Source organism: Bos indicus x Bos taurus, chromosome 21, assembly GCF_003369695.1.
Source record: "Bos indicus x Bos taurus breed Angus x Brahman F1 hybrid chromosome 21, Bos_hybrid_MaternalHap_v2.0, whole genome shotgun sequence".
Taxonomy (NCBI): Eukaryota; Metazoa; Chordata; class Mammalia; order Artiodactyla; family Bovidae; genus Bos; species Bos indicus x Bos taurus.
The window spans coordinates 57,554,418-57,578,072 of NC_040096.1; the positions used below are offsets into that span (position 1 = coordinate 57,554,418).

The 23,655-nt window shown below is 54.2% G+C and overlaps 1 protein-coding gene across 2 annotated transcripts in view; it reads right to left on the bottom strand.

Annotated features, from left to right (window-relative positions):
• Positions 1-23,655, bottom strand: part of ITPK1 (inositol-tetrakisphosphate 1-kinase) — a 163,558-nt gene that overhangs the window by 23,744 nt on the left and 116,159 nt on the right. For both annotated transcript variants that reach the window (XM_027520674.1, XM_027520675.1), the window contains one exon: positions 18,307-18,424. In XM_027520674.1, coding sequence (XP_027376475.1) covers positions 18,307-18,424 — 118 coding nt within the window. The remainder of the gene's footprint in view (positions 1-18,306; positions 18,425-23,655) is intronic.

Below are 23,655 nucleotides of genomic sequence, written 5' to 3' on the forward strand. Positions count from 1 at the left end.
ACCCTCCAGCCAGGCCCTAACGGGGTGTGAGACTCCAGGCCAAACAAACTAAAGGATGTGGCAGCAGGTCGGCTTGAGGCAGCACCCACCTGGTCTGGCAGGGGACCCATCCTAGCCCCAGCCCTCCCACGGGAAGGCTCAGAGATCCCTGGAGGCAAACAGACGGCCTCCTGTTAAGAGCTTCCAGACTTTTTGGAGCAGGTGAATCTTTTACCACTTGTTGTTTAGTCACTAAGTCATGTATAACTCTGCAACCCCATGGACTACAGCACGCCAGGCTTTCCTGTCCATCACCATCTCCCAGAGCTTGCTCAAACTCATGTCCATTGAGTCAGGGATGCCATCTAACCATCTCATCCTCTCTCGCCCCCTTCTCCTCTTGCCCTCAATCTTTCCCAGCATCAGGATCTTTTCCAATGAATCAGCTTGTTGCATCAGGTGGCCAAAGTATTGGAGCTTCAGCATCAGTCCTTCCAATGAACAGTCAGGGCTGACTTCCTTTAGAATGGACTAGTTTGATCTCCTTACTGTCCAAAGGACTCTCAAGAGTCTTCTCCAGCACCACAGTTCAAAAGCATCAATTCTTCAGCACTCAGCCTCCTTTATGGTCCAAATTTCACATCCATACATGACTACTGGAAAAACCATAGCTTTGACAATACGGACCTTTGTCGGCAAAGTGATGTCTTTGCCGACTTCTGCTTTTTAGTACACTGTCTAGGCTTTTATTATAGATTCGCCTTCAATGCCCTCCCCACCCCAGGCCATCAAAGCTTTCCACCTAATGTCATGGCTAACAGCCAACAGTCAAGAAACCCCACTTGTTAACGTGCCAAACACTGTTCCATGTAGTCTGCAAAACAATCATTTACCTTCATGAGAGCCCATAAGGAGGTGCTGTCACCCCCATTTTACAGATACGGGAAATGAGGCACAGAGGGGTGAAGTTCCCTGTCCAGGGTCACACAGTGAGTAAGGGGTACGGTTGGGGGCTCACCCCCGGGCAGCTGGATCCCAAGTTCAGGCTACTGACCACGGCCTCCCTAGCAGAAAAGTGCTTGCTCCTATTAACAGAATAAAAGGACAAAACTCACACAATCCTATCAAGAGATGTAGCAAAAGCATTTCAGCTAAAACTATAAAACACTTGGAAGAACACACAGGTGTAGGTCTTTATGACCCTGGATTAGACATGGTTTCTTAGACACCAGAACCACAAGCAACCAAAGTAAAAATAGACATATTTGACGTCAAAATTTAAAACTTCTGTGCTTCGAAGGACATTATCAAGAAAAGACAACCCAAAGAATGGCGGAAAATATCTGCAAATCATGTATCTGGCAAGAGTCTAGTATCCAAAATACATGAAAAACTATTAACAACCAAACAATAAAAAAGACCAGTGACCCAAGTTAAAAATGGGCCAAGGGCCCAAAATGGACAGTTCTCAAAATAAAGACACAGAAATGGCCAGTAAATACAGGGAGGAATGCTCAACATCATGAGGCATCAGAGAAATGAAGATTAAAACCACACGTGTGAGGCTGGCTACAACCCAGTAAGACAGACAGGAAAAAGTGTCCTGACACTGGCTGGTGGGGACGTGAAATGGTCCAGCTGCTCTGAGAAACGCTCTGGCGGTTCTTCACACAGAACTAGGTCCACAGCAGTCCACACCTAGGTGTTTCCAAGAGGACGGAAACACACGTCCACACAAAAGCCTGTCCAGGAATATTCACAGCAGTGTTATTCGTAACAGCCAGAAAGTGGCGGCAACCCAAGTGTCCATCCACTGATGAGCTGGTGGACATGAGGCGACATAGCCACACAATGGAATATTATTCAGACCTAAAAAGGAATGAAGTTCTCATGCATGCTGCAACATAGATGAACCTTGAAAACATCATGCTGAGTTGAAGGAAGCCAGTTGGAAAAGCCACAGAATACATGACTTCATTTATCTGAAATGTCCCGAACAGGCAGCTCCATTGAGACAGAAAGGAGACGGGCGGCTGCCAAGGCCTGGGGGGCAGGTGGAATGGGGAGTGACTGCAGGCGGGTCCATTTCTTTTTGGAGCGATGAAAATGTTCTGGGATTAGATAGTTGTGATGGTTGCACAACTTTCTGAATATATTCAAAACTACTGAACTGTATCTACACTTTAAAAAGGTGGATTTTATGGTACGTGAATTATACCAATTGAAAAAAAAAAGGAAAAAACCCCAGCGGCAGCAGCTGAGATCCATCAGGCACAAACACTTGACCTGTGCAGGAAACTGGGCTGAAGAAATGCTTTAGGTACAGTGTCTCCTTCAGTTCTCCAGCAAACCTGCAGAGTCCTGTCCCCCACCATCGACCCTGCTGAGTCCCGGGTGAATCAGAGGAGGACGAGGGCAGCATTCCTCCAGAGATGTTTGGGGTCCAGATGAAATGCAGAGAGGAGACATTCCTAATGAACGGGCCACAGCAAGCATTAGACCAGACACCCCCACCTTTCTGGAATCTCAGGCTCTGGTGTCAGAGGTGGTAGCAGGACCCAGCAGAGAAGACAAAGGACTGAGTCATCAGGACAGGGGGCCATGCACAGTGTCGCATTCTTCTTCCTTTATCCTAACTTGAAGCTGGCTGACCACACCCTGAGCAGCAGGCATGACCAGCTGCTGACCCCACGCCCTCTCCAGGGTGGGCCCAGGACTGGAGACCATCCAGGTCCCACTGCCTGAAAGCCCCACGGTTCAAGCTCGGTCACCCTCTGACGGGTCAGGCTTGAGGGAAGGCAGTCCTGAGCCCCACAGGGCAGAGGCTGGAAGGGACCCGTGTCCCTCGCTGGGCTGCTGGCTGCTCCACACCCGGGGCTTGTCCCACCTCTAGACTCACGGACCGTAGACCATGATGACTGTAGCTTGACCCAATTTCTGGCAGCTTGTAGCTAAAACCATCCCGCGACGCCTGTGAGATTGCAATAATTAGAAACTACAACTGTTCCTATTTTGGTTTCCAACCACCAGTCACCAACGACAACAACAAAAAAAAACGTGTTGCATCCTAGGAGCCCAAGATGCAGCAGTAAAGGAACATGAGCCACGCTGCTTCATGGAGCCCACGCTCCAGGTGCAGGGACCAGGCCACAGCCAGATGGAGGAGTAAAACAGACAGCCCAATGGGGCTGGAGGGTGACCTGGGGATCGCGAGGGGGTGCCTGTGGAAGTGGGGTGTGCCCAGGAAGTGCCTTGCGGAGCCCAGACATGGGAAGATGAGCAGGCAGGCCAGGCATCTGGGGCACGCGTACTCCCGGCAGACAGAACGGCCGCTGCAAAGGCCCTGCTTGAGGACACGGTGCCCCCTGGGCACACACACTGACCCAGCCTTGGAGAGGAGGATGGTGACATCCGTCTAGCCTGTGGACTCAGAGGTCACCTGAGTGGGAGAGCTGAGGAAGGAGACGAGCCCTGCAGCAGTTGAGCCAGCATCTTGGTGGCACGGGACACGTTGGCTCCATCCCATGTGAGGGTCGGTGACAGCAGCGGTCCCTGCAGCTGTCCCCCCACTCCCCAGGAAAATCCCAACAGTGCCAGCAGCTCTTCTCCCCCAAATAGCATAAAGACTCTTCCTATCAGTCAGCACTGGGAGCCCAGGAGGCTATTTCTGGTTCCCTGAAAAAGGCTACTTATTTATCTGTCATCGTATTTCTGGATGGGAGTTGGAAAGGAAGCTTTTTTTAGTTAGGTGGTGGGTTGTGTTCTGTTAAGAGCTGAAGCAGCAGCCCCTGGGAACCTGAAACACCCCCCTCTTCCCTGTCCGCCACCCTCATCAGAGAGTGTGAAATCAGAGGTCCTGGGAGATGGCAAATCCCATCATGTCCAGAAAGGGAAAGAGAAGAGTTCAAGGTCACGCACAAGTCATGGGCAGGCCCAGGATGAGAACCCAGGTGTCCGAGTCACATCCTCACCTTGTCCATTGTGCCAGGTGGCCACGTGTCCCAGGCCACTGGGGGCAGATGCTACAGAACCAGCAAGAGGAGCAAAGACAATGATGAACAGGTGCCACAAGAGGACAACCGGGGGAGGCGGAGATGGCACTTTGAAGGTGCAGCTCTGAAGCCTGGCTTTGAATCTGGGGTAAACTGGCTGTAACTTTTGGCGAATGACCAAACAGTGCTGGGCCTCGCTCTTCTCATCTGTAAAATGGGAACAAGGCCTCCCTAGAGGGTTGTTGGGAGGCCTGGCACATAACAGCAGTGGTGATTTCTCTTACTACGCTGAGCGAGGCCAGCTGGGCGGCCGACAGGAAAGCAGGCAGGTTCTAAATCGTAACTAGTGGCCCACGTCCAGTTTCTGGGGATGACAGAAACTCCCCCTCCATGGCTTCCTGGCTGTGTCCAGCATGGTGCTGGCACCAGGCTGTGAAGGAAGCTTTGGCGGGGCTCCGGCAGGGCAGGGCCTGGGGACAGCTGTGACAGGACTCTGCCTCAGTTCATTTCTTCCAGATGACACTCGAGAGAAACAAAGCCTGGGGGCAGGGACGGTCCCCGAGGACACACAAAGGCTGGAATCCTCTGACACAAAGGGTGGGACCCTAGAGAACGACGCCCACGAGTGAGGGCTGTGCTGAGACAAGAGGAGCTGAAGACAGGCCAGGGAAAGAGCCCGTGGGGCCTGGAGCTGGCTGCGTGGGCCTGGGCAGTAGGGAGGACCCGCCTGGCACGTGTCGGGAGAGCAGTCACTACATTCAAGGGCTCTGTTTCCCTCTCTCTAGAATGCTGGTTCCATGAGGGCAGGGACCGGTGCATTTTTTCACCCCTGTGGGCCCAGCGCCTAGAACACTGCAGGCACACAGTAGGCGCTCAGCAGGGGCTTGCTGAGTGAACGGACTGACCCTCAACAGCGCCCTGTGCACAAGGCCGGCTCCTAGGGCATCTCAGCCACATCTGGTCGGATGCAGAGTCCGTGGTTGACGTGCCTGGGCGCCGCTGACCCACATTCCGGGCCAGCCTGCCGGCATCCGGCCCTCTGGCCGCTGCCGGGCCCTCACGCTCCGCTCCCCCGAGGCTCGCCCCGCCCCACCCCGCCCCCAGTCTGTTCCATCTGAAAACACACAGCCCTCACAGCTGACCCCGCTCAGTCTGGCCACTGGCTTCTCCGGAGGACTTTCGCCTGCAGAAGCACTTTGTTTATCTGCTTTGCTACAACCGTGACTGGACTTTCCTTTTTAATTGTTTTCCACTGAACGCTCCTGCCACCAGTATTTTCCCGTGAGTCTGCATTTCCTGGTCATCCAACTGTCAACGTTTCCCCTCAGGTCAGACATTTATGTTTGTGCCAATTTTCCTCCACCATAGACAGGGCTGATCATCTCTCACGCATGATAAGGCTTGGGGCTTGTGACAAATCATTTTCTGCGGTCACGTGCCCAGGAGCTGGGGGTCTGGGGCCCCCTGGAATCAGCATTTCTGTCTCTTGCCACAGACCCATGCTGCTCCTCAGAGGGACCATGGGCGAGTTTCCTGGGGAGCCAGCAATGAGGGGTCTTGATCATGCTTTTCCAGCCCTGGGCAGCCCCGTTTTCAGAAACCTGGGCAGAATTTTCATGAGGGAGGGTGACAGATGACGTAGTGAGTGGTCCTACCCCCAACACAGGTCACTCTGGGGCCTACCGGCCCCGTGGCAGAGGGAACGAGGCACAAAGACCCAGGCTGCTGGGGGAAGCCCCGGGCAAGGCCCATGCATGACCCAGGGAGCAAAAGCCCAGAGACCTGCATGCAAGTTCCAGCAGCTCTCCCCTGAGCCTGGGCAAGACCCAACCTTTCGGGTTTTGGGTTCCTGATCAGTAGTAGACTGACGGTCATGATTAATCACTCCTGTCTACTTCCTGAAGTTGCAAGGAAGAGGAAAAAGCACTGTGGAATCTTTACCCACTAAAGAAGCCAGCTCCTGCACTTTCCTGGTGGTCCAGTTGTTAAGAATCCACCTGCCAGTGCAGGGGACACAGGTTCAATCCCTGGTCTGGGAAGATTCCACATGCCGAGGGGCAACTAAGCCTAACACACTGATTTCACAGGCCCTGGATCCTCTGCACACACCGGGCCCTCAGCCCTGCAAGCACCTTCTAGCCCCTTCTCGGCATGAGAAGCTCTGGCTTGTCCTCCAAGCCTTGGGTCAGGCCACCTCCCTCCTCTAAGCATCACCTTCCCCACACCTGGTAGGAGCCCTTCCCCCCGCCCCCCAGTGGGCTCACCAGGCCCCTGTGTGCCTGGGGTTTGAATCTTGGCTCCAACTCGTATCAGCTGCACGATCCCAGCCAAGTAACTTTACTTCTGCCTCAGCTTCCTCACTGAAAAGAGAACAAGAGCAATACTATCTACTGGTGACTCAGTGGTAAAGAATATGCTTTCAATGTAGAAGATGTGGGTTTGATCCCTGGGTTGGGAAGAACCCCTGGAGAAGAAAATGGCAACCCACTCCAGTATTCTCGCCTAGGAAATCTCATGGACAGAGGAGCCTGGTGGGCTACAGTTCATAGGGTTGCAAGAGTCAGACATGACTTAGTAACTAAACAACAACAGATTTAAATGATGAAATAGTTCCTTAACACAGTTTCCTCTGGGAGGAGCAGTCCCACCCCAAGGGTCTGGGAAGCAATATCGGCCTCAGCTGTATTGCCCAACACAACCCATCCCAGGATCAAGGTTGGATGATCCCCTGGGACAGACAGAACAAAATCAGTGGCCCAGCGCTGGGGTTTCTTCCTAGCTGCTGGGGTTTGTTAACCAAGGAACCCCCTTCTTGACACTCTCACCTCTGAACCATCTTCTCCCCACTGTGGCTGCTCTAACCACACACTGCTGGATTCCTGGTGTTCTGCCCACCTCACCTACCGAGCCCACCACCAAGCCTGCACTGCGCACAGTGGCTGGATCCTGGATTGTCTTCTTAAAGTTTCCACCTATATACTGAGGCAGCCCTCGGCTCAATAATCATCCAAGTCAGATGTGAGTGAAGGTTCGAAGCCTTTCCAGGTCCCTGCAACCTGTTCCTGTTACAGGCTGCATTGCATGTGTGCATGCTCAGTCACTTCAGTCTGTCTGACTCCTTGCAACCCCAGGAGTCTGACTGTAGCCCCCCAGGCTCCTCTGTCCATGGGATTCTCCAGGCAAGAATACTGGAGTGGGTTGCCGGGGGATCCTCCCGACCCAGGGATCAAACTTGCATTTCCTGTGTTGCACGCGGATTCTTTCCCACTGAGCCACCTGGGAAGCCCATGGGCTGCACTGTGTCCCCCTAAATTCACATGCTGAAGGCCTGACTCTCAGATCTCAGGACATGCCTCTTATTTGCAGACAGGACCTGCCAAGAGGTGATTAAATGAAAACGAGGTCATACAGGTGACTAATGTCCTTGAGAAGGGGAGACAGGACGTGGATGGAAGACTATGAGAAGACAAGGGAGGAGACAGGCACCTACAAGTCAAGGAGAGAGGCCTTGGAGGAAACCAGCCCTGCCAGCACCTTGATCTTAGACTCCAGCCTCCAGAACTGTGAGAAAATTAACTTCTCTAATTTAAGCCGCCCAGTCCGTGGTGCTCTGTTGAAGTAGCCCTGGAAATTACACTTCCCGCCTCCTCTCAGAAGGCAGAACCAAGTTCACTCCCAGCCAAACCCCGGCGCCAAGCAGAGGGGTCTCCCTGTCATCCCCCGGCACAACCCTGGGACTCTTCTCTCCCCCACCAGTTGGCAACAACCTACCCAGCCAGCATCGCCCAACCCCTTGAGAACAAGATGTCTCATCACAATGACACCTCCCAACAGATACCCCCAGCATCTTCTACCCACAGTCCTGCCTGTTCCACCATCATCTCTCTCCTGCATTGCTACCTTGTTCAGTTGCTCATCTCTGGTACCCTACTAAATGCCCACATGTTTGGGTTCTGACTCTGCAACCAGATGGTATATTCCTTGGGACCTGGCCTGACCTCTAGCCCAGTGCTACTCAGAGGAGGCAGCCCTCAGAAAAAACTCTCTGACAAGTACACATGTGTGAGATGAACTGAAGATGGAATAAAAGTGAGCTGAGCCTGGAAACGAAAGGAGAAGGGGAGCACGGAGGAGCACAACTGACTGGCACAGGGTAAGAAAGGTGGCAGTGGCCTGCAACTCCTCAACTGGCCGCCATGTGGCACTGTCGGCCTGGCACAGCCCTGGTGACCATGGCCACGGGACTTGCGGGCTGGGCCTGGCCTGCCAACCTGCAGACTCCAGTCTTCATGACTCATCCAGTGCCAGATTGTCCAAAGTCACCTTCAGCCTGCCGTTATACTGTTAAAGGGCAGGAGCCCCGTGCTCTCGAATCCTACATGGCATAAGACGCTCTCTGTACACTCTGGGAGAACCAAGTTTCAGCCTGACAGCAGCTCTGAAAACATCTGGATGGTTTTTTTGGCCTACGGCGATGGCAGCCGCCCAGTAATTCAGGACAGTCAGGTGAGGGCTGGGAAAGCACCGCAGGCCCGAGCCAGGAGGAGGCAGTCAGGAAGGGCAGGGATGACAGGCCCACGGACGAGAGGAGATAGATGTGAGAACTGGTCTCTCTGATGTGGAGCCAGGCCTGGGCATCAAGAGGGCACTGCCTGTCCTGACCTTGATTCTCCTGCTCCCGCTGTCCACTTATAATGTCCTATCCACTGGCCTGGCCAGGAAGGGCTTCAGTGTCCAGTCACTGCACCCCACATGCCTCCCCCAGGCGGGGCTCCATCCTCACCTTGCTCTCTTCAGGAGGCCTGCTTCCTGGCATGACCCCCAAGACCCTCCTCAGTTCAGTTCAGTTCAGTCGCTCAGTCGTGTCCGACTCTTTGCAACCCCATGAATCGCAGCACGCCAGGCCTCCCTGTCCATCACCAACTCCCGGAGTTCACTCAGACTCACGTCCATCGAGTCAGTGATGCCATCCAGCCATCTCATCCTCTCTCGTCCCCTTCTCCTCCTGCCCTCAATCCCTCCCAGCATCAGAGTCTTTTCCAATGAGTCAACTCTTACACTCAGGAACCATTCCCTGCTCTGACACAGCACGTCTGTCCCCTAGCACCTACTTCCAGTTCACTCTGCATTCCCTTTACCGAAGGTGACTCAGCTCTGCCTGTAGCCCAAGGGCCCCTGGAGGCACAGGGGCCTGGATTTGAGTGGGGATTTGTGTCAGGCTTCAAAAGGCTGGAAATACCTGGACGATGGTGACATCATCACGCCTCTTCAGACCCATCCATAGCCCCAGGTGAGATGAGACTGAAATAATACGTTTTAAGACAGTAAAGTTCCAGCTGCGTGCCCTGGGGATATGGGGACTGGGGAGCTTGACTCATGGGAACCACATGGAAATCTGCCAGGGCTTTGGGCTGGATTCCAGGAGAGGCCTACCCTTGTCCATAGAGCCTCTCGCAGGTCATGGTTATACACAGTGGTGGGCAGGGTGCCTGGGTCCCGACCCTGGCCCTACTCTCTCTCCCTGGGCTAGCCGCCTCTTTGCGCCTCTGTTTCCATATCTCCAAGAACGGGGTGGGAGGGGGGTGAATAACATCGGTACCTACTCCCCAGGCTGCTGATGAAGATGTGAGGACCAGCTGAGTCACCGTGAGCGGCTGTGCAGGGAGAAGCGCTACGTAACACTTGACTGCCGTGAGTCGGCATTGGGTCCCCTCCTCCTTGGGCACTGAGGTCCAGCCTGGGCATCCCTCTGAAGCCACCATGGGGTCGAGGGCCCCTCTGGAGCGAGGGCTGTCTCAGGTGCCGCTTGCGGTACCCCCTCTGGGAAAAGGGAGGAGGGAGGCCCTGTCCACTGCTCGGGCCCCGAGGGGCTCAGACAGAGCGGGAGGGTGAGCGAGGCTCACGGGCAGCCCTGCAAGAGAGCTGGGTCCCGAGGCAGCCTGGGGTGAGCCTTCCCCAGGCACAACTGGGCACTGCTCACTGTCCAGTTCACCCGGCTTGTCTGAGGAGAAGGGCCTGACACCTCGGAAGGTCACGTGAGGACAGTGCATGTGAGGAAGGGCCCAGGCTCCGTCCACTCGGGCCCCTGGTCACGCAGACCAGGCAGTGACCCGAGGGCCTCAGGGCCCGGAACCAGCTCCGACGGTGCCCCTGCCCAGAGCCCTCTGAGGGGAGGCAGAGAGAAGCGGCACGTCCCAGGTGTAGACAGGCTCACACTGTCTCCCTGCCACCTACACAGGGCAGGGGGCAAGGGGATGAGAGGCAGCCCAGCAGGACTGCTGTGCGGGGGGGCCCGCCTGGGGCTGCCTGAGGCACCAGGACAGCTGGAAACGCCGAGGCTGCGTGAAGGTGGAGGGGACCATGAGAAGGAACGTGGGGGCCTGTATTCTCTGAGAGCGCCCCCTGCTGACAGCTGGCAGGGACACCACACCTCAGTCCTGCAGCCGCAAGGAGCTGGGTGCTCACCGCCAAGAAGCGCAAGCCCGGGCACGGGTTCCTCCACAGGGTGTTTGGATGAGAACACAGCCCTGCTGACACCTTGATTCCCACCTGTGACTTCCTGAGACCAGAGACCAACCATGCCAGGTAGAATTCTCACCTACCAAGCTGTGAGATAACAAGTGGCAGGCCGGGGGCAGGCGGGGGTGAAGCTACCGAAAGCCACTCAGCTTGTAGCAACCAGTCGTGCAGCAACAGGAAACTCATAGGCTTGGTCACTAAGAGTTTTCAAAGAGGGACCCTCACTGTGCTATTTGGAGACACTAGGTGGTAGGGTGGGGGCATTTCAGCAGTGGCTACAGTCCCTACCCTGCTCCTGGGAGGCTTCTGAAGGGCCTCCTTAGGCCCAGCTGCAGCTGCCACCTCCCTGCTAGCAGCCTGATCCTTGGTTCACCAGCTACAGGCTTGCTGTGGGCAACCAGCTTGAAATTATTGGAGGGGGTGGCTTCTGGGTACAGACAGAGGGGAACAAAGGCCACAGGTCTGACAGGCCCTGTCTGACATGGTCCTGGTCAGCTGGACAAGCAGTCTCCCTCCCGTCTGACTCAGCTAATGACCTGTTTCATCCTGAGGGGACACAGTGCTACTTGTGCTGGGCATGCTCGAGGCCAGGATCGAGGAAGGCAGACACGGGCTGGCAGAGACAGGGACATTCCTGAGTCCCGTTCCAGCTTATAGAAACGGCTGCTGGAAACGCGGATTAACTCTGTGGCAGCTGTTTGCACTGATTTATGGCCCCTTCCGGACCCAAAGGCTTGCTGCCCCACTCAGCTCTGACTCCCAAAATGCAGCAGCCTTTTTCATTTTCAAAACGTTTTGAAAAATATTTGAAGTGCTCTCTCTGGCCATACACATTCTAAAAGCAGAATAGAAAATGTTAGCTTGGCCCAGTGCAAAGATGAAGCTGCCAGCAACGAAACAGTCCATATTTTAAAACAATGACTCATGGGACTTCCCCAGTGGTCCACTAGTTAAGGCTTTGCCTTCCAATGCAGGAGGTGCGGGTTCGATCCTTAGTTGGGGAGTTAAGATCTCACATACCTCCTGGCCGAAAAACCATAAAATAACACAGAAGCAACATGTAACAAATTCAATAAAGACTTTATATATGGTCCACATTAAAAAATCTTCAAGAAAAAATGAGACAATATCCTTAATCCCAAAAGTGGCTCTAACCGATGAATAAGAAAAAGACCACCAACCCAAGAGAAAAATGGGCAACATGAAAAGATTCATACTCAGAAGAAACGCAAAGGGTGAACAGACACATGAAGAAATGTGCAATCTTGTCAATAACAGAAAAAATGTAAATGAAAGTCAGACAGTTATCATTTCTCCAGCAGCTGTGTACAATGGGGCGAAAAATTTGTTCAAACATTTTGGAGAACAATCCAGCAATATCCACAAGGTGAGAGATGTTTACCATAGTCTTTGGGAAATTCCACTTCTAGGGATTAATTTTACAGAACTCTGCAGAGACCTGTGTTGACTGCAGCTCAGTCGGTGAGAAGAAAAAATCCAAATCAAACTGGAATGACTCATTGAGGTCAATATAATTGAATAAACTACGCTTTTTTTTTTTCCCCATTCACGTGCTGAAATATGATGTTGCCATCAAAAAGGGCAGATCAGACCTACTCCTCTTCATCTTTGAGGGCTGACATGAAAAGAAGCCAAGACATATATTCTTGGAGAAAAAGCAAGTTATATGAGAACACAAGTAATAGATGCTGTTTCTTTTTTTTTTAAGCACACATGTATTTGCACATGTATGAGAAGGGCCTGGAAGGATTGATTCCATACTTAAGATGGGCGGCCTCTGGGAAGAAAGGAGGGGGATCAACAGGTGTGAGAATCACCGACAATCAGGGACCTGTCTGCTGACAGAGGGGACTCAGGACCAGTTACTGTGCAGGCCTCGGGGAGAGCGGCCTTCCAGTCCAGCAATTCGTGGGGTGTGCTGGGTGGGGCAGGCCTCTTCTCAGAAGCACGACAAAAACAAGGAGGGGGACCCATAACCCATGAGGTGGAAAGGGCTAAACACTGGAGGTGTGGCTCCCCCAGAAAGAGCCCTGGACTGAGCTAGAGGTTCCCTCGCACCAGACCCCAGTCTTGCGGGGTGGGCAGGCCGACACCTGGGGGGCAGGGCAGGTAGCTGTCTCAGGGGTCAGCTCCTCACAAGCCCACTCGCAAGGTGTTGTGTGAAGCATTTTCCTGGTGGGTTCATCCAAACTCCAGCCTCCTGCACAAGAGCAGGGCTGGAAGCTGACCCTGACTCGGGAGCAACGGTGTTCAGGGCTGCACCGCTCTCCTCTTCGTCCTCCAAGACTCCAGGCCCTCCTACTAACCACCAGCTCTACCACGTGCCTCCCAGCCAGGCCCCGGGCGCGCTGTGGGACCAAGGAGAGGAGCTGAGAGCACCTGGGCTCCAGCTCCGGGCTGGGCCCCCTGCAGCGGGCAGGGAGGGCCAGGCCTTCCCCGCCAACCCCGACTTGAAGGGAAGGCAACCAACCCCCTCATGACAGATGAGCAGACGACTCAGAGAGGCCCAGTGACTGCCCAGGCCACACGGGCAGGGCTGAGATTTGAGCCCAGGCTTGTCAGTGCCAAACCCTGTTCTTCTCCACTACCATGTGTCACTAACCTCAAAAAGGACAGGACTTTCGTTTCCTCAATAAACTGTATGAGGCAGAGACTCCATGACCGAAGCAGGGACCCTGTCTGGACAATGCCATTGCCTGGACACCAGGGGGTGCCTGGGAGCAGGGCCAGAGCCCCGAGCTCATCCAGCGCGTCCTCGGCACAAGTGCAGGTGAAGAGAGGCGGTCCACGCAGGGGCCAGGAGCTGGATTCAGGAACCACTGGCCAAGATGATACCCCGAGGGTGTGGGTTCAGATTCCAGCTCTGCATGCAGCAGCTCTGTGTCCTTAGCCAATTAGACTCAAGGGACACTAGTAACCTCACCGCTCTGGGGGGTAACCGTAGTGCCTTTCTCACAGGGGTCATCGTGAGGATTAAATTAACTAATACAGTGCCTGGCACGCAGCCGGTGCTGCCAGGGTCAGCTACCCGAGCACTGACAAAGCGGCCCCAGAGGAACAGGGACCTGCAAGCCGCACAACACAGGGGTTGCAGGCAGACCCGGGGCCTGGGCCTTGACTCCAAGGCCTCTCTCGCTGTCTCCTCTCCCACCAACAGCCCTGTGCAGCTCCCCAAGGGCAGACAGCCAGCCCCCACCCCTGAGTGAGAGCCCCCGGCTCGACCACACACACCCACCCGAGGCAGCTGCTCTGTGGGGATCATTTTTCCCAGGCTCTTCGGCAAGTTATTTTCTCTTTGCTTGGTGTCTAGATTATTCCAATTTAACCCAGCCCCCAACTGGCCTCCAAGATGAGTCCTGATTAAATTCCCACAAAACCCACAGGCAGAGACACTCGATCTGCAGAGGGCACCCCCCTTTCCTGGGGAGGCCCAGCATCAGATGGCCAACTGTTACCCCCCAGAGTATGCGTGTGGGAGAGCTGCCGGGGGAGCTGCCTTGAGCCCACAGCCGTCTCGGAAGGGCCTCTGCGCCCTCCACTAGGTGATCTGAGACCCTCTACCACCTGCTGACCCCAGGGCCAAGGACACACACCCACATCATCCAGTCACAGCCCAGCTTTCTCAGCCATTGCTCCAGCCAGTTTAGGAGCCGGCAAGAGCCTCGCCTGGGATTGTGTGGCCTGGGGCTGCAGGGCCAGGCCTTGGGCTCTGGACTTCTGCCTCAAAACCCCAGCCCTGGGCAGCAAAGCAGGTGCCTGTGAGAGACGAGGCCTGCAGATGCATGTCTAGCGATCTTGGCTGGTGATGCAGCCTCCCCATCTCCCCTCAGGCCTGCAGCAGGCAATTTCAACCTCCAGGAAGCTCCTGTCCTTGGCTTGAACTGGATCCAAGTTCAAGGCCATCTGTGCCTCTGGTAAAGGGTGTGGGTGCAGCCCCGCCCAGAAGGCATTATCCATGTGCGAAACCTGTGGCCTAAGAACCCTGGGGTGGGTCCCTCTGTAAGCCTACCGACCTCATGCTATATGTTAGCTGGGCACATGGTTGCCCAGAATAAAGACCACAGTCCCCAGTTCCTTCGCAACTCAGTAGGTAACTCAGTTTTGGCCACTGAGATGTGAACAGAGCATCACCATAGCTTCTGGAACTTTTCCTTAAAAGATACCCAGAGCTGTTTCCCTTTGCTTCCTCTTTCTCAGTCCTTCTCTATCCTAACGTCTAGATTGTGGGTGTGGCTGGTGGAGTTTCAGCACCACCCTGGACCAGGAGGGGCCACACCAGAAGACCAAGGAGCTGGGGAAACTTCGGCTTTTGTGAGAGAGAAATGAAGCCCGTCTCATTTAATCCACCCTCCCCCAGGTCTCTACTGTGACACCAACTGTCTGTGGTTTGGAACACAGGTCTGAGGCAGGAAGGAGCCGGCCTCCCCCAGCAAGCTCTGAATTAGAAACGATGAACTCTGGGAGCATGGAACTGAGATGGTGCTGACCACGCCGAGGTCCTCAGACAGGTGAGGCTGGGAGCTCCCCGCAGCTCATGCTCTGCATGGAGATGGATGGCTGCCTCAGTCCAAGGGCTCTGCCTGCTCTCCCCAGGGGACCCTCCCCACGTGTCACAGCCCACCGGGCCACCCCCACTGCAAAGCAGGGGGCCTTGGTCCCTCCCTGCAGCGCCTCCTCCATACCGCCCTGTCTTCTGTGCAGCCATCCGGGATCTCTGAGGACAGGGAAAGCCACCTTGGCACAGGGGGGTGGTGACAACTCCCAGAAGTCTCTGCCAAGCCCCTTCTCCCAACACAAAAGCGGTGTCATTTGGACGGCTGCAATTGAGGAACTTAGAGGGTAATTACGGCCCTTTACTGCAGGGCTTCCAGGAGTAGCGGGAGCGGGTGGGGGCGGCTGGGGACGCACTTCCCAGAGAAGGTGCTCTGCATCTCACAGACGCAGCCTCGCCTTGGAGGACGGGATGTGGGAGCCAGCAGTGAACCGCCCCGGGTGGGCAGGAAAAGGCTCCAGGAAGCCCCAGCCACTGCCTGCCCTCCTGGAAGAACACCAGCCCGGCTCCGTGCACACGATAAGGAAAACCCCGGGCGCAGCGGTCACGGCCTACCCACACAATTCCTGCTGGCCCAGGACCAAGCCAGTCTTGAGACTTGGGTCAACAAGTTCTCACTGGGCCCTCTAGTGGGACACCCCCGCGCTGACCTCTCTTGTGTTTGAGCTGAGTGGGGTCTGTCCTGTGTCCCCACTGGGGGCCAGTCACCCGCCCCTTACACCTGTGGGGGTCACCCTCTGCAACAGGATACAGGTGATGGCCATCAAGATCCATCCCTAGGCCGTGTCTGCACTGCCTGTCTAACATGCATCCTCGTCTCACTTACTAGCTCACATACCTTCAAAGGCTGCTCATGAATGGGGTCCCCCACTGCCCGAGGTGTTCTGAGTCCCCCCACCCCTGACCGGTGGTCCATAAGTTGACACAAATACCCCCACTTCATCTCCCTCCCTGCTTCACTCCCACCTCTGCCCTGTCTGGGAGGCCCAGGCTTTCACCCCCTCAATACTTGCCCTCCCGAGAGTTAGTCCTGCTTCCTGTGCACCCTGCAGTCTCACCCCCAAACTCACGTGCTCACACACTAGATCTGGGCTCACCTTTGACCCCCAGCCCTATTTCTCTGCTCATAAAAACAAAGACAGACTCTTAAGAGCCAATCCAGTCAGCTCAGCCCTTTCCAGTGTAACAGGAGCAGGAAGAGGGGACCCCACTGCTGGGTGACCCCATGGGCTAAGGCCCAAGCTAAGAGCACTGCAGACATCATCCCAGGTACCCTGACCCTGGGCCCTGTGGATAAACCACTTTTTATCCATCTTACAGAAAACAGGCAAGGTCAGAGCAAGAGACTTGGCCAAGACCACAAGGCAGCAAGATTTGTAACCAATCTTAGTCTGTCCCCCCCTCAAAGTCTGGGCATTTTGCTCTAAAAAAGCCCTCTCAGCGGTAGCCTCCCTAATCCCATCAGAAAGCATCACTCTTCTCATGGACGTGTTGCCTCTGCTGACCTGCAACTCTGCCCATTAACTGGGCCTTCTCATCTTCTACGGTCATCTCCTGTCCCTTCACAAATAGTTGGCATCCGACACACACTCTTCCTAGGAAGAGGCAGATTTCCTTTCTAGAAGCACTGTTTGGCCAAAACATCACTACGGATCTTCCTTCTCCTCTAGGAGTACTGGTTGGATCCAGGGAAGGAGTGCAAAGAGAACAGAAATTGACACGGTCACTGATCACTCCAGACCCAAGGATGGAAGGACGCTAGCATGCTGAAGAAGCCTGCCTGCTTTGGGCCGTCTAGGAAGCCACGTCCTCTATGTTGTTATTCAGTTGCCCAGCCATGCCCGACTCTTCACGACCCCATGGACTGCAGCAACGCCAGGTCGCCCTGTCCCTCACCGTCTCCCGGAGTTTGCCCAAGCTCGTGCCCATGCCCTGTGCTTCCTGGCAAAGGCCAACCACCCAGAGCAAGGGGCCTTAAGACCTCTTCCAGGATGGCCAGGTCCAGCACCCAGCTCTTGCGCAGAGCAGAGAACCAAGCAGGCATTGATTCCCCTGGCCAGGGTCCACGACTGTACCCATGCCAGGGGCTTACTAGATCCAGGGCCCTCTGACTACAGACATGGAAGTCAAGCTTAGGTGTTAGGAGTCGGGGAGCCTGAGGGGGAGAGGCCTGGCTAGATTCTGACTGGGCGGTTTCCAGGCTGTGTGATGCTGGTACATCAGCGAACCTTTCAGGACCTTCTCTGCCACACAAGGAGGATGACCTGGCCCACCCTGATGAGCACCAGCAGGGAGAAGGTAAGAGGAAGGCTAAGCCCAGTGCTGGGCACGCAGGACATACCCAAAAACGCTGCTCCTCTCTGCCATGCTGGTCCTGCAAGCCAAGGCACCCAGCATCACGTGAACACACACTTGGGCCCAAGTCACCACCCTGGTCAGGGTTCAAGGCAGCCCCCGAGGCCACACACACGGGACCGAGATAGCAGGAACGGGGGCTGCCTGTCCCTCCTCAGAGATGAACCCTCACCCAGCCCCAGGGCCCAGGAAAAGCACTTAAAACAAAAAAAAATTTTTTTTAAGAACTCTATGCAGGGACTGTGTAGACAGGCGGAGAATTAAGAGCTTACTGAGCGTGAATCTTTCTGAAACGCCCTTCTCACATAAACAGACACCTTGGGAAGGCGGTCTGACATCTCTGGTGCTGCCCTGCCCGGGAACGCGGGGAGCGTGAGTCCTCTGGGGCAGGAGCCGGCAGCTGGCAGGAGACACTCCCGCGGCTAAGTGGGAGGTGCCGGCCTGCAAGAATAACACGTACCCCTGTGAGGTCCAGCCACCACATGACATATCTCCACGCGTTTGATTAAAGGCCTCTAATTTCTCTGTTTGTCTCTTTTGCCCAGTTACATAACTCCCCTTGCCTGCCTGCCGCTGAGCTGTTCACACACTTCTGCTCTCTAACCACTGTGTTATCTGGATATTTCATCACATGCATGGGTTTAAGACAACAAAACAAATCTGTCTTGATGTGGCTGGAGCTACTCCCCCAAAAAGCACCCTGGGGCTTTCATTACCTAACTCTGCCAGTCACGGAGGGAGTAAGAAAGGCCCTCCCCAGAATGTACAACTGCTTCCTGTGTCAAAGTGCTTAAAACGACCAGACCCCATCTCTCACCCAAGCAAGGACCGCCTTATGTCCACGAGGTGGGCCGACTGCCATCGGGGCCGAGCCACTGGAGTCCGTACCTTTCATGTAGGCCTCGATCTTCCGGATGAGCTCATAGGACTTGGACCGGTCAAGCAGGGTCCTGATGGCAGGAAGAGGGTCCAGGACAATGGTCTCCGGGTGGGCATCAATGTATTCCTGGAAGGAAAACACACTTCTTCTGGTTAGAGAAGGGAGACTGATGCTGCAACGGGGGTGACAAGCAAGATTTCATCCCGTGTGCCCTCCCCGCATCCATCCCTCTGTGCTCCGTCCTCCCACCAGGCCTGACTTCTGGCTGGGGCATCACCTGGTCTCAGGACACAGGCTCCACTTAGCCCCACTGGGATCACATGACTTTGATTAGACCAATCAGCATTTTCCACCTCCTGGGGCTGCTGTCTCAGGAGAGGACATGTGACCAGAGTCCATCCAATCAGAGGTAGGCTCAGCACTTTTGTTGGGAATGCTGGGACACTCTCCCTCTTGGAGGACAAGAGGAAGCTGGGAGACTGGGCAGCTGGGAGCAGTCATCCTAAGATCTGAAGGAGACAGGCATGATGGAGCCAAGCTCAAGACAGAGCCCAAACTGAGAAACCAGAGGTGAGAAAAGGAAAACCACTGGGTTCTGATCAGCTGGTTCAACTCCTGGATAGAGCCTCACCGGAAACCAGACCTGCTCCCAGGGTGGGTTACGCTCAGTGAGAGTGGCCAGGACCCTGCCCTGAAGGCTTCTGAGGCAGGGCTGGGGAGAGTGGGATGCCAGGATTCTGTAGGTCTGTGAGAAGGTGATGAAACACGTGACATAGGCCAGCCACCTGACCCTCGGGTGCCCACTCCAACAAGTGCTTATTAATACCCAATGGCACCCCACTCCAGTACTCTTGCCTGGAAAATCCCATGGACGGAGGAGCCTGGTAGGCTGCAGTCCATGGGGTCGCTAAGAGTCGCACCTGACTGAGTGACTTCACTTTCACTTTTCACTTTCATGCATTGGAGAAGGAAATGGCAACCCACTCCAGTATTCTTGCCTGGAGAATCCCAGGGACGGGGGAGCCTGGTGGGCTGCCGTCTATGCGGTCGCACAGAGTCGGACACGACTGAAGCGACTTAGCAGCAGCAGCAGCTTCACAGTAGACCATGGACAGGTAAGCAGAACTGTGATAAGATTAGTCTTTACAGTCTTCTTGGGGAAATAACATTAAGGCACATTAAGAACAAAAAACCATTATCTGAAACAGGAATTCAACAAAAGACACAGGAAGATGTTTCCAGGAAAAAAAACACAGGATCATGGCCCTGCCATGGGGCACCTCTATGACTCGAGGAGCCCCAAGTCAGTGGGGGAGAGCAGCTTGTCAGGCAGACAAAGTAGAAGAGACCATCCCTCTGGCCCTAAAACTCTATGATGCTAAAGACAAAAGTGAGGGACGCTGGCATTACAGGAGATGGGCTCAGAGAGGAGGCTGGCTGTAAGGAAGGCCATTCACCAGCTGTTGTTACTGTGGGTTGACTGTGCACGCCCACCCCCAGATCTGTTCAAGTCTTAACCCCTGGTCCCTGTGAACTTGACCATGTTTGGAGAGAATGTCTTTGGAGATGGAATCAAGTCAATGAGAGTGAAAGTGAAAGTCGCTCAGTCATGTCCTACTCTGCGACCCCATGGAATTCTCAGACCAGAATACTGGAGTGGGTAGCCTTTCCCTTCTCCCGGGGATCTTCCCAAACCAGGGATCGAACCCAGGTCTCCTGCATTGTAGGCGGCTTCTCTACCAGCTGAGCCACAAGGGAATCAAGTTAATGTGAAGTCATATTGGATTCAGATAGACCCTCATCCATCAACTGGTATCTTCAAGAGGAGGAAAATGGGGACCAAAGACACACACGGAGAGGGCTGTGTGAAGACAGAGACTCTGAGTGAGGTCAGCTGCAAGGCAAGGATGGCCACAGCCACCACGACCCTCCCGCTCAGACCTTCAGAAGGAAACAACCCCGCAAGGATGGCCACAGCCACCACGACCCTCCCGCTCAGACCTTCAGAAGGAACCAACCCCGCAAGGATGGCCACAGCCACCACGACCCTCCCGCTCAGACCTTCAGAAGGAACCAACCCCGCAAGGATGGCCACAGCCACCACGACCCTCCCGCTCAGGACCTTCAGAAGGAACCAACCCCACAGACACCCTGACTTCAGACTTTCAGTCTCCTCAACTGAGAGAATAACCTTCTGTGTTTTAGGCCACTTGGTCTATAGTACTTTGTTGTGGGAGCCCCAGGGAATAAACACACCAGCTTAATTCACCCTCCCCTCCAACTCCACAAGCTCCCTCTGTGAGGTCAGCAGAGGCCAGGGGGAAAAGCCATAATGCTTCTTTTCTAGCAAACCTTATCAGCAAAAAGAATGTGCCATTGGGATTATTCTTTTTTTTTTTTTTCCCCAGTGAACCTATTTTGGTTCCTAGGAATCATTTTTAAGAGCTCTCAACACAAAAGCCAGAGATTCATATCTCCCTCTCTGAAATCTGCTCCTGCCTGGTGTTCCATACCAGAGTATCTGGTGATGGGTTCATTGGTGTCTTTGAATTTTTTATTTTTAAATGTCTCTGCTCCCGAGGGGTGGCCAGTACAACACACATCTGAGGAGGCCATCTTCCCGTCCTCACACCTGTGAAGTCCATGGCGCCTATACGCTCTCGCCCCGAGAAGGTCCTCTCCAGCACACGTCTGCAGACCCAAGCGCAGAAGAGAAGCTGCCTTCATGCCTCTTCTTCCTGAGAGCCTGGCCCGCTGCCCGGCTCACACAGACGGGCCAGCACTGGTAAGGCAGAGCCCACATCTGGACCCAGAGGGGACGGGGGACGAGCTCAGAGGTGTCCTTCAGGAAGGTCTATCCAGGGCTGTCCTCAGGCCAAGGAGCCATTCTCTCTCCTATGGCCGCAGCCTCACCTGTGCACCGGTACCTCTCTGCTGCCAGATCCCCAGAGGCAACTCCCACCATCGGCATGGTTCCTTCCCCAGAGTGTGTCCCTCAGAACTAGGCCTATACTGACACCAGGGCCTGTCACTCGGGAGACACCAAGACTGCAATATATGATACAATCAGACCATGTCCTCATGTTAAAAGGTCATCCACTCAAGTAAAGCAACTACATAGACTCCAATACAAATTAATTATAAAAAATAAATAAAAGTGAAATGCTGACATTTTTAAAAAAAAATAAAGTTTGAAGGGTGAAATCTAAGAGAATAACGTAGGTAAACTTCGAGAGATTACTTGGAATTAGATTATGATGAACTTTATGATCAGGGCTTCCCAGGCGGCGCTAGTGGTAAAGAACCTGCCTGCCAACGCAAGGGGACATAAGAGATGCTGGTTCAATCCCTGGGTCGGGAAGATCCCCTAGAGGAGGGCATGGCAACCCACTCCAGTGTTCTTGTCTGGAGAATCCCACGGACAGAGGAGCCTGGAGGGCTACGTTCCCTAGGGTCACAAAGAGTCAGACACGACTGAAGCGACTTAACAGGCACACACACGAACTTCATGATTCAATTAAAGCAGACTAAACTCTACACTAAGGATTAAAGAAAAAGAAAAGGTTATCCACTCAACAAACTTCGCATCACCCACAGCGGCGTCCTGTCCTGCAAACAATGGACAAATGACAGCCTTCGAGGGTTTCCCCTACTCGATCTGGCTGACGTATTCACGTTCTGAGTTACAAACGAAAAGTTCGTGATGCCCTCACCACCACTGCCCACCTCCCCATCCCCGAGCCTGCAGGGAGAAGCCTGGCACAGAGGGAAGAGCGAGGGACCGAGAAACCCCCGCCCCCGGTTGCCGTCATCTCCCACTGTCACCCTGGACGAGCCACTTGGCATCTCTCGTCTCGGTTTCCTTATCTGTGACTTGTGAGTCTAAGCTGGAGAAGCCTAGGAGCGGTGTTTATGCGGCATGCTTCAAGGCCACACATGAGGCTGCTCTGCAACAAGCCGGGCAGCCATGTGGTAGAGACACAACAGGTAACGACAGGGACACACACGCTCCCTGCCTTCCTCCAAAGGGGAGGCAGCATCGGAGACGTCGCTTCCGCTTCTCCCCCAGCCACCAAGGGCCAGTAAACCATGACCCCTCTCCCCTCAAATATCCCCACTGCACTACCGAGAAGACTTGTCCACACAGTTGCCAGATAACACAAAGCTTGTTCTGGTCCCACTTTTGTTCATTTAGGGCAGTGGCCTCTATAGAGAGAACTCGGGCTCATTAAGACGTGAACTGAAGCCAAAGATGCTAGAAGAAACCAAAGTGGGAAAGATCTGACAAGCAGGCGCCAACAAGCTTTGGACCCGGGATGAAAGCATCAGGATTAAGAGAAGAATTATTCCTGAACACAATCTCTTTCAGGACAAAGAAGGAGTTTTTTCCAATCACCCCACTATCCACAAGCGGATTTTCTTCCAAGCCTTTCAGCTTATCTATTGTGTCGCGGGCCTCATGCATTTTTCACAAGTCTCTTAGAATTACCAAACACACTGCTGGAAGGGTGAGTGCTCAGTATCATTTTATCAGCACTTGGAGGAATAAAGGCCCAAACCATCTCCATGGCAAATGGTAAACACATTTCTGTTAGAAGGCCTGTCTCGAACACCTAGAAAGGCATTCTGGAAGTTAACTAGGGGGAGCCTGGCTTTGAGAAGCCAAGGCAAAAGAAATGCAGAAATACACAGCCTGGGGTCAGCAGGGCCAGGGGAGGTTTGGATAATACTGACAAAGGGGCACAGACCAGCCAGATGCCCCCAAGGCCCAAGGGGTTGTGAAGCTGAGAGGGGCACCTGGCCCTCTGCTGGGCCGGGGTGGAGGCAGGCTGGGGTCGAGCTTTCCCCGCAGGGAATCTGAGCCGAATGAGAGGACTGAGATGAGCACAGGAGATCCTGTTTCCTCCGCATTTACAGCCCGGAAAGGAGCAGGACTGCAACACGAGGATTTGCTCTCCTCTGAAGACAAAATGCAGGTGGGAGTCCTGAGTTCAAATCCCGCCTCTGTCACTCTATGTCCGTGAAGAAGAACCTGGAATTAAATCTCTGATGTTCCCTTTCCTGTGGGTAAATGTACATTCTGAATAAAACCTGTCTCAGGAAACTGCGTGGACAGCGAGGAGATGACAGATATGAAAAGGGTATGGGGAGTTCCCTGGGGTCTAATCGTTCACTGCCGTGGCCAGGTTCGGTCCCTGGTGGGGGAACTGCGATCCTGCAAGCTACACGGTGCAACCAAAATAAATAAAAATTCAAAAAAAAAAAAGAAAGAGTTGGTAGATAGAAAACGAAAAGGAGGCCCATGACTCTGAGGCATAGAGACACTTAGGGCCCAACCTGACTGGAGGCCTCTGAGA